The sequence below is a fragment of the Tachypleus tridentatus genome, chromosome 2 (assembly GCF_004210375.1).
Source record: "Tachypleus tridentatus isolate NWPU-2018 chromosome 2, ASM421037v1, whole genome shotgun sequence".
Taxonomy (NCBI): domain Eukaryota; kingdom Metazoa; phylum Arthropoda; class Merostomata; order Xiphosura; family Limulidae; genus Tachypleus; species Tachypleus tridentatus.
In genome coordinates, this window is record NC_134826.1 from 76,595,627 (window position 1) to 76,607,915 (window position 12,289).

General features: G+C 31.1%; 1 protein-coding gene across 3 annotated transcripts in view; it reads right to left on the minus strand.

Annotated features, from left to right (window-relative positions):
- LOC143244276 (uncharacterized) overlaps positions 1 to 12,289 on the minus strand; it is a 43,297-nt gene that overhangs the window by 10,134 nt on the left and 20,874 nt on the right. For all 3 annotated transcript variants that reach the window (XM_076488637.1, XM_076488636.1, XM_076488635.1), the window contains one exon: positions 5,448 to 5,611. In XM_076488637.1, coding sequence (XP_076344752.1) covers positions 5,448 to 5,611 — 164 coding nt within the window. The remainder of the gene's footprint in view (positions 1 to 5,447; positions 5,612 to 12,289) is intronic.

The following is a 12,289-nucleotide window of genomic DNA, read 5'->3' on the forward strand; positions in this document are numbered from 1 at the left end:
ATTTTCATTAATCTTATATAATGCCATAGTTTCCATTATTTCATAAAATACACAACAACGATACATTAGCACACAGATACTAATCTATTCCTTTACTCACTAATTAGAATACATTTGGTTCAGTTTGCAGCAAATTTAAAAAATGTATACTTGATTAAAAGAGAATGTTTATTCAGTTACCATATAATTATACAATATCTTTACATGATTAGTACATTTTTACAGAATGAATTTCAATTACACAATAAAAAAACACACAAAAAACATACTTTAACCAAGAAAAAAAATATTGTAATATGTTACATGCAGACTTTTGAAATGAACACTTGGAGTTCACTTAAAATTTTTGCTTAATTTTCTTCAATGCAATAAGACAATAAAATCTCTAAGCACTGTAATCTGCTGAAATAACCTATGAATCACTGTTCAAAAGCACCTAATGATGTACTTATATCACTTTTCTAAGAGTTAAAAAAGAAGAAGTTTTTCCTCATTTGCAGATTTCACATGTAGCAAGTATGTTTAAAAGTATTAAGTTGTAATAATTTACTAACTACACATATACTTTCTACAGTCTCTCAAGAATGATAAATATATCTTTTTTTGGTATTTTCAGAATACACTTTCAGTCATATTGGTGTATATAGATACATGGAAAACTACACAGCTCAATTGTTTCATTTTTTAATAAGAGACCAACCAATCAGATTCACACCTACATTGCCCTTCTTTAACCTAAAAATATGACTGATTATCAGTCAATGTAATTATAGATGAGAATGAGGAGTGAAACTGGACTTCTTAGCCCATAGTGTAGCATTTTAACTATAGTCTTTGTTTTGTTTAATAAAAATAAATACTTAAAACAAACATATGACTTTTGAGACATTATTTCATTACAAGACATAATAAAGTCATTAATCCTGAAAATTATCATTTCTATCAAGAATATTAAAGCATATATTGTATTTTCTGTAATCAATGAGATGCATTTGTCAAAAATAAATGATAATTTTCATACTCTGCAGTATAAAGTACATTATACCATATATTACATAACATATGAAGGCATGAAAACTGGACAAGTTAATACATCACTAAACAGCATTTATTTACATAGCTTTTAAATCATGCTATAACAAGTGGAATATAAAACCCAAACACTGTAGGACAGCTTAAGATATTCTAACTGTCTTTAGAGTATAACTATTTAGGCCTACATAATAATCAAAAACATAACCAATTAAAACAAATATGCAAACATTACTCACTGATTTCTTTTGTTATAAGTGGAAAGTAAGACCAGGCAAGTGCTGTATTTTTTAAAAGTTAATAACTTTTTAGACATTTAGGATACAAGTTTTTTTCTCACAACATGAATGACATTTACTCAATTCTAAAGCTAATTAATGTATGTTTCTTGTACTTGTATTCTTATAAACACTGAAATTCAGAATTTTCTTTCATATCAAATTCCTGATCTCACAACAACTTAGTATTTAAGCCCTCATTCATATAATATTGGGTTGAGGAATAATTCGTGAGCGTTTTTTCAAGTTAAAAAAATATATTCATAAATGAAACACTTTCGCAAAATATTTCATGTCATTTGGTAGATAATATTTTGCTCTAATAGATGGTGTGTTTGATTTTCATATGTCTTTAATTGTTGCTTTCATTTTCAGCTCATTAAATGGAATGTCAAGTGGACAAAATCGGGCATTTTCGACACCATCTGCTTTTCGCATTTAATTTCTTGCAATTTCGTTTACAACAATGCATACTATATACCTAGGTATTACATGAAATAAAGTATCATAATAAATGTTTTGGGTGTAATGTGTTCATGCATTGAAGTATTGTATAGTCTTGCATGTAATGCTTGAATGAAATTATTTAAAAATGCTCACAAATTATTCCTTAACCTAATATTACCACATTTTGAGACTGACTCAACTTGCAGTCTCTAACAACAGTTATTAGAAGGGAAGAATGGAAAGATAGTGTGAAAGGAGACAAGTATTACCCAGAAATACCATCTTCAATTTAAGAAAATGTTAACTTCAGAAACTTGCTTAACTCTTTTCACACTACAGCTAGAATTCCAAATTGATAAGATGGAGGGGCAGGTTAGAGCTTTATCCACAAAGAAGGCATTTACATAGATCATGGGTGTGTCAATAGAAGATTAGCACCTTAGTGGAGGAATTACACTACATCAAGAACAGGTATGCTCTTTACCCAGAACTTAATTAATTTAATATGAATGGAAATGTACATGATTTATCATCTCCACTGACTAAGCTCCACTTAAATAGTTGAGGTTCCACTGCTCAGGTGACTAGAGCAACTAGACAGCAATATGTATACTTAGGAGTGAATCTAAACCTGAAGCCATAGAGTGATATCTTCCAAACCACCAGAATCATGATGAGAAGGTATGCAACACCAAAGTAGACAAACCCTTCTGTTCAACATGAAGAAGCATGAAAGGCAATAATCCAAACTTAAAATGATGGGATCTTGTAGACAATACTCAATACGAGGGAAAATAACTAAAAGTTTGAAATTATGTATTACATTATAGTCTGGTAGCCTATTAAAATGAGAATTTTAATCCTGAGATGGGTGCACACTTGCCAATAATGTATAACAGCACCCTCTAATTATCAAGAATCCTTCTTGGATTAGAACATTTTGCTGATCTAGTCATTCTTACAACTGGTAACTAGGTACCTATGTGTTTTTTTTTCCACCCTCTAGTAACAGATAATGGTGAGGTACCTACATTTCTTAATGATCTATCAACCAATCCAATATGTGTGGCACTATCTCATTCACCTTACTTATACAAGTTGTGTCAGCCCTTCCTATATTCTGGCAAATGGACAATTGTAATGTTGCACACAACTAAACTTCAGGTGGTTTGACAGGGGTACTAATCTAACCAGATACTCATTTTACATGTTACAGTTTAACATCTGTCATAGCTGTAGTATCAGAAGATGCATCATGAATCATTGAAGCTAGCAGACATATTGGATAACCATCAATGCTGGTCTGACTCTTGCCTGTCCTCTTGAACAACTACACAATGGATGTAACCTTCCTTGACAGTCCAACAATATACTTTGTGCTAATGTTTTGTGGCAACATTAAAGTGTAAGGCATATATTGCAGCAAAGCTGAAATCAAAAGCAAAATACAACCATTTCTTGTCAATCCTGCCAAAATAACAACCATGTTCTGAACACTGTGTTGAAGAAGATAAACTAAAACCATCACTTGCAGGCATGAACATCCCTCTGAAATAAACACTGAAATACTTGAAAGTAACTTTTTGTTAGGCAACTCAACCCTCTAAGCTATATTAACACCATGATAACCAGAATTAACAAAGGCATTGAAGCACAAAAAGTTGCAGCAGGAAATAAGAGCTATTATGCTCCTAGATAAAATTGTAAAAAGACAAAACAATTAAGTCTGGTCACAATATATACTTCAGCCACCTCTATCAAGGCCCTATTACATCTTCAAAACCCCAGTATTACTACAGAGCACCATCATTCCCTGGAATCTTACTACATAAAGGCCATCTATTCCATGATCAAGCCAATGCTCTTTTCAGTTGAAACACAAAGCACTACAATGACCCCATAGACACCAATTAAACAGGAGTTAATTAAAAGTTGCCTGAGGAGATATTTATGGATGAAGAGATACCATATAGACACCAGTGAGATAATTAGTTACCACCAGATCTCAAATGTTACAATGTGGAATAAATGTTTAGCATCACTTGGATCTGCAGAAATCAACCTAGTCAAAAATGTCGATATTAGGCAGAGGAATGAAACAGAAAGAGTATGTTTATTTAATTTAGATACTACAGGATGTTAGTACTGACCAAAGTACAAACTTGCCTTTCTGCCAAATGTGGAGTTCCACAATACCATTTATGTTTCAATACTCAGTTCAAGCAGTATTGTGCTGTCTCTGATTTGACCTTCCAACCACAAGGAGGCATCAAGCCAGTAACAACCACTTCTATTTTATACTATATAATGAATAAGTATTGTGTATCATCTTTTTTATTATAATAAATAGTTTTATTTTACCAGGCGTCCAATGTAAATAAGATGATTTTACTGTTTTTACTATTTATTTATAGTTTGGGAGTTTGGCACCTGCTTTGGTAAAGCTCTCCTCCCTCCAATAATCTCCTCAAAGTTATTTCAAACACAATGCCCAGTTAAATTTCATTTAGGTAGTATGTATTCTCCTGACATACTTTCTCACTTACTCCACTTCCATACTTCCACCTTCGTTACTCCCATATTCTAGTTGACCAATTTGACCTCTGTTCCATCTTGTCCAGTTTTCTCAGTCTATATGCTAATTCCTTGATAGCATCATTCAAAGATCTTAATAGGTTTTTAAGGGCTGTGTTTACCAGATGGGTAACCTACTTTCTCATTGAATGATATGGTTTTATAGCCTGGAATATATGCTTTTATTAGACGAGTCCTCAAGTTTCTCAAAAGTTTTAATTATGTTCTTTGCACAATATACCTGTCAGCATCTATTTGAAAACTATGGTGGACATTCATCTGTTATCACAGCCACAGAAGGTTCCTACATTACACATAGAATTAGTTAGGCATTTATTGTCTTAAGGAGTAATAACATCTTACATAAGGCTATTGGAGCTTCCAAACTTCCCTCAAGCAGCACGCATGTGGAAATGGAAACAACAGATCACAGTCTTCCATGATTTTGTAAAAGTAATAAACCACAGTTAGACAGTGCCACTGATATAAAGTTTAGTGACTGATCCACAAATGGATGGCAGAAAACATAGTAATTAAATGTTAAGACTGTCAGTTGGATATATGCACTAGGTCAGGCAATGGTAAAGCTAAGTAATAAACCTGATGAGCACAAAGAAGTTTCTATATCAAATCTAGCGTATCTCTGCTGGAAGAATATAAGCCTCTGTGGAACTAATAAGGATCAAATGACAACCATGGAAGGTCTTCAACAACATTAAGAATGAATTAAACTACAGTTAAACAAAGTACTGTATAGTATAGCTAGATAAAGAAAATGAAGGAGAATCAGTACAAAAGTAGGCAGCTAGAATGCCACTGATAAAAAAATCATTAAAAAACTATTTCTTGCAAGACAGTTGGCCTACATATGGATTGTTATCTAATAATCAACTCTACTAAACCCACAGTCCTAATGGTTTCACTACATAAATGTATTTTGACAGTTTTTCCTTAGTTATTACTTGACAATATAACTAGTTCAACACAAATAAATTTCCCTTGAGGAAAAACTTTTGTATATTCTATAATTATATATATTTGAACCTTTACAAAAAAATCTACATGTTTAACTACCTATGATTTCAATACTAATCTCAGAAACTAAAGATATATTACCTCTATTTCTTCTGTGTTAACAACAGAAGACACTCCATAAGGATCTTCTTCAATTATCATGATGGCAGCAGTTTCCACTTCACCAGAAGATTCAGAAACATTTGTCATAGCACAAGTTCCTTCACTATCACCAATACCTTGCCCATTAAGAATAATGGCAGACACTAAAAGTAGAAAGATTCTCTATATACCAAAACAGATTTTTGGGAAACTTATTTTCATGCATATCTTATGAAAAAAATGTTTGTATAAAAGATAATTAAAAAGAAATGAACAGAAAATCAAGCTTTAACAAATTAAGAAAAAGATACCTAATCTATTTAAGAAATACATGTATGTGTTGCATTAATTTTGTATTATCAGATAAGTAAAAGTTCAATAACACTGACCAAAATATTTTCATGTAATGAAATTTAAAATACAAGGATCTTTTAAATGCCTTAATATTTAACATCTTTATTCTGAGCATACAACATGGTATTTCTTATTATTTTAAGCTCTCGTGGTTATTTTATCACTTTAAATAAAATGCTAAATACACTATTCCTACGAATTACAGATGTGTCACTCAGAGATACAAATTAAACTTTTCATTCCATTTTAGTACACACACACACACACAATGGCCACAAAATTAAAACAAACACTGCTGCAGTTGCAAGCTGCATTTCTGACAATCATGAACCACAACAATCAATCATAACAGAAATTGCAAGGAATTGCATAAAACCCTAATAGTATGTTCAGGTAAAATGCACATTAAACAGTAAAGATTCAGTTCAAAAAGAGACATAGAGGAGTAGGAAAACTGCCCATTTGTAGCTATTATCATCTTGACAGCCTTCAACAAAGATGGCTTGGTATATTGTATCCAAACCTTTTATAGAATACAAAATAAGGTATTGCAAAAGCCATAGGGATATTGAAAAGTTGATTTGTTCCTTCTGTATTTTACATAAGCTAAGAATATAACAGTGTAAATGGTGTTATCATTACCCTGCAAAGTTAACTTTCTTACAAGTATCTAGTGTTCCTTCAACAAAACTTAAGTATAATGTGAAACAGGAATTACCAGCCAATAATAGATGAATATTAGATGACTGTAACATGAAGATACTCTATGCTTTGTGCACTATACAATCAGTGTCTTGAGGGATCCAACACCTATATTAAGTATGAAGTGAAGGAGTAAAAGAAAAAAAAATCAATTTGCATATTACATTTGATTACACACATTCATTGAATAATTATTTTAAAAGACACAAAGGGTTATATGTTTCAAACATATGTACATGTTTTATCTGAAAAGGCTGCATTTCTTTTACTAAAATTTTATACACACTTAGTGGGAGGTGTGTTTTAGTTTAGGCATATATCTTCCTATTGCTATGCATTATATATAGAAAATTTAGTTACACAAACTATAAATGCTCACTATATTCTCAAACAAATCTTCACAACAATTTCCAGCTGCAGCTTAACCTTTTACATCTTGAACTAATGTGATCAAATAGTCAATAGTTATACTAAATCACCATAAACTGTATGAGATAGATACCTTAACAAGTAATTCTTTATCCATATTTATAGGTTTAAATTCCCAATTTTTTATTATTCTGTTTGCAGGCAAAGTTACTCAAGTTACAAATTCTTATTTTGAATCAACCAAATGTAATTCTAGGTAACAGCAAGAAGCCAAAATACACCCATATTCTGCATCAAATGACATAGAAAACAAACAGAAATGACTTAAAATAAATTATACTGGAAAACCTCACAAAGTATATAACACACTAAGCAAAGAAATTTACAGACTAGAATTTTACCATGCAAACAATCTGTGCAAAATTTTGTGCAACAATAAAAACAAAATCAAAATGTACAGTAACAATAGTGTTTATCAATTAACATATCAAGACTGCAACAGTTTATACACTTTTGAGGCAGAATGTTTCATAAAAACAAGAATTAAAGAACATTCTAGAAGCTAGAAATTAAAGAAAATGAATAAAATATTTGCATCCCACCTTATTAAAATCACAATTTTATCTGAAAAGAAAATGCAAAATTTTCATATCTGTGAAAAAGGTAAAAAATACTAGACAGCATGGAAGTTTTAGAAATAAGTCTTGAAAACAAATTCAGCTCCTCTCCACTTTGCACCCCATTTATTTCGTGGTGAGGGTCAAGGGTACTTCTGGTTCTTTGGTTAAACTACATATAAACATGTTTACAAACCATTTCAGTCTGTACCTGATGATGCTTTTTACTGGTGAAGCTTTGTGGAGTGTACAGTTGTCTTTCTTTTTTACCTCAATTCTGTAATTATGGAGTCTCACCAAGTATCACACTTAATATCTCTCATATCATTCTAACAAAAATAATAGATTATGCATTTTGTTATAACAAATACAGTTCAGGTGGATGAATACATCAAGTTTTACAATTTTTATGCATCATTTATTATGAAACATAGAATAAAATATTATATAATTTTAATTAAAGGTCTACTTAAGTGCTAGTTTAGCGAGAATATTAAAGCCAATTAAGGATAATTCAGAAAAAAAAAACTTTTAAAAAGAAATAACATGTTGCAAATAAAGAATGTATGTTTGTGAGAAAATATGTACACTTTTGGAACAACACTTTAATGTGTACTCTTTAGTCCTACTAAGTTTTCTACAGACAGAAGGACTCACACAAATGTTGAACCTACAATTTCTTAGTCTTTGTACTACTACTATTTTGTTCAAAAAGTGTATTTTTACATTAATTTAGTTAACACACATACTTTCACTATAACAGCACACCCACAACTTAAAGTCCAGCAGATACTTCATGTTACAAACCTGGCTCACCAGCTCCAATATCCAGAGCCATTCACACCAAGAAGCATAAATATATAAACTATACTGTTCTACTACAGCTTACGACATTGAAATTGTAATTAATTTCTCTAACTTATTATTTTTCTTGATTTGTGCAGATTTAATAATATATACATAAGAATCAAACAATTTAAATATACAAATATAAGAAAAGAAAAGAAAATTGTTGGTACAAAAGGAAATAGTTAAAATAAATTTAAATCTAATGAAGGCTGTGTATTATTTAGGAACAGAAGGAGAGTTTTTATTATTAATGTTTCTTTTTTAAGAGGTTCAGTATCATGTTTGGCTATTGATAGAATTTCAAAATTGGATAAAAAAGTTGAATATCCTGTTACTGTATTGTGCTAATAGATAGTGGAACTGGGAGGTTTTGTAACCTTTCTTCCAGTTTTTATAAATATACACATGCATTCAGATGTTTGTACTTTAAGGCTATGTTTTTTGTTTCACCAACACAGGAAACCTTACAGTTGCCAGACATGTATAAACAGACAATATGTGGACAATAGGCAGTCAAGTAAATGATCTTTGTAGTGAGGTAAAAAGTGGGCCAGAAATTCAGTTTCATAATAACTTTCAAGTTAATTTGGGGATAGTAAGTTTTGCATTATGTTTTTGAACTGTTTGATGACAAAGAAGCTTTGTCTCCTGAGGTATGGTAAGCAGGTGTAGAAGGGACATTTTTGTACATTTGGTATCTTTGATGGTTTGACAAACAGATTACCATATTCTTGAGGATGAGAAACCCACTTGAAATAAAAATGTATCTCAGAATGGCTGGTAAGGGTATTAACACTTTTATTGACTAGCAGAGAACAATGTTTTGACCTTCCAATAGGAGGGTTTAAGTAGTCATTTTTCACATGGGTATTTAACTAGTGTTTAGAGTGCTTGTCTTCTGAGATGAAGAATTTCTCTGTTGCTTTTATAACGCAAGTGGGGGTCCAGCTCGTGACTTTTCACAGGGTTACATTCAAAATTTAATTAAACTACTTTATTACCGATGTACCTTAACAGACTTAGCATCACAACATAATTAATACACCACATTTAAGTGCATGTTTTAATTTCACATTTTTAAATGGAACTATTCAAATAAATTAGCAATCTTCACCATTCAATATCATGTGGCACTGCCCTTTTTCCTTCTTACAACCCCTATATGATGTTCTGAGTTCAACATAAATTACACACTTATTGTATAGATATCAATACGCATAAGCATGATCTTATTACTCTCAAAGTATGATCTTATTACTCTCATTCTTCTTGTTTTAGAAAGTCTAACCCCTGTGCCATGATCTTCTATCACATCCTTTTTTCATAAAATGTCAGTAATTCTTTTTCTGATAATTACTATTGGATTATTTATAACCAACGGAGAGACAAAATGTAAAGAATCAATTGATTTCTGTATAAGGTTTACACAATAGGTTTTGAATTATTTGACCTACAGACTCAATACTGATATTGCCAATGTCACCTTCACTAGGTAAGGGAACTATTTTAATCCACTTTAACCAGAACTTCTAATTTTATTACATTTTAGTTAGAAAGCCAGTTAAGTTATGATAGTTTTATATCATTGTATTTTTTCATGTTAATATTTTGTGTTCTTAACTGCATGTTTAAGACAAAATTTATCTTATGCACTACTACAATCATTGCAAAGAAAATAAGTTTCAAGTTTTGATGAGGGCCAAGAGCAAAGAACACAAAAAACAAAACTTAAATGCTAAATTTGTCTTCTATGTATAGTTTTAATTTATTGTTATAAAAATAACTAACAATAAAAATTAGAAACTTATTAGGTTAGATAAGATAGCTTTGTTACATAGGTTTAATAGTTCACAGAGAAATAAAAAAATGAAATGAAAACAGATATAAATTGTTATAAGCCTGTTTAGGATAAATAACTAGATTTCTGTTACAACTTGTGGTCATTCTATTAAAAAAAAAAAAAAAAAATTTAGATTTAGTTTTATTTTTTGTGGTAGTTACAATGTTAACCAAATGGACCAAGAGAAACAGCCATTATGCAGTAAAAGTTTTGCCTATAGCCAAACCTTAAAAGAACTATCAGTTAATGTAATTAAAAATAATAACAATATGTTTTATGCACTATCTGCCATGTAACCACATTATCGACAATAAAAAAAAGATAAATGTATGACGAGAATATAAACACAGTGAAGAAAATATTAATTTTACAGTATAAACAAATATAAGTAATACAAGTAATCATATTTAATAAGCATATGTAAACTGTAAATGTAATTATAACCATATGTATACACTCTTTAAAGAAGAAATGAAACAAAAAACAGCAAAACAACATCCATATCCACAAACAGAAAATAACTATTCAAAATTCCACCTTCTACTCTTCTTAACTGAAGGCTTCTCAAATATAATGAGAGAGGACTCCTTGTGCTTTCTCTCAAGAAATCTGTGTCATTTTCTTTTTACTTTAATGACATATGGTGATCAGACTAAGTTCATTAATAAAATGTGCAACAATTATAGTCTTATTAACCTCACCCATCATAGTAGTATGAAGAATTTCTAAGCAATGGTTGAACTGGCCAAAGGAAGCAATTAGAATGACCTAACAAATGGTAGAAATGAGGGAAATTGTACATGGAAGTAAGAACAGGGGAAGAACATACAAGAACCTGTGGGACCAATCCCTGCTGAAGGCATTCACAGCTCTAGCTAGAGGAGGAGGTACCAGATACCACATAGAGATAAGGGGAGGTTAAGATGGATATAATGTGTAAATTCAATAAAAACAAACTATGAGCAAAGCAATAGCAATGGAATATGACACTCAAGGGTAGGAATATCATGCAAAGGGGCCCAAAAGAACAGATCTAATACGTGAAAAGTAAGGAAATACGAACAGATGCCAACCACAGTATAAATACCTCCAAGAAAGGGAAAATGGAAGAAAAGGAACAGAGATATAAAACCTTATTAATAATGCAAAGGAAAACAAGCAGTAGTGTGACACTTGATACTAATCCAAAAGCAATGAAACCATGCAAGAAGTAAATGAACTTGGCAAAAACCACAATATGGAGGGAAGTAAGATAAAGTATCCCTCAAAAAACACAAAATATGAAAAAGGATATTGAATAAGGGGAAACATGAAACATTAAAGGTATAATTGACAATAAGGAAGAAAAAAAAAGACAAATGCTGGAAGAAATCTGCCTGAAGATAAACTACAGTAAAATTGAAAGCCCAAAGAAAGTAAGGCTAGTAATTACTCAAATGGAAGAGAGACAAAAGGAACAGCACAGAAGACAAAGATAATATTCTGCAAAACATGTCTGAAATGTGTAAAAAGGATCTAGCAGATATGCAATAGAACTATGAATAGAATTCCATGACAATGTCAGTGACAACTGAAAACTTTAAGGCATTGGAAAATAAGTTTAGCCATTAGATGGGGAAGGTGAGCAATAGTGTAAGCAGATATGACAGAAACTGTCTTCCAGGTACCAACACATGAATTTAAGTTGCTACTTAAATTGCTTAAGTAAATTGCTTAAACTTAAGTTGCTATCTAGCAGATATGCAATAGAACTATGAATAGAATTCCATGACAATGTCAGTGACAACTGAAAACTTTAAGGCATTGGAAAATAAGTTTAGCCATTAGATGGGGAAGGTGAGCAATAGTGTAAGCAGATATGACAGAAACTGTTTTCCAGGTACCAACACATGAATTTAAGTTGCTACTACTATGAAGGATAAATTATACATGAAGCAAAATTAATAGTAAGAAGTATACAGCAGAAATTAAAGAAAGTAACTATAAGGGAAAAAAATGAATTAGTTGACATAGTGAAAAATGGTGTATGAAATGCATTCCTTATGATGTTGAGTTGTAAAAAACCCTGGAATCAAAGTGTACATTAAACTGTTCATAAAATTACAGGAAAC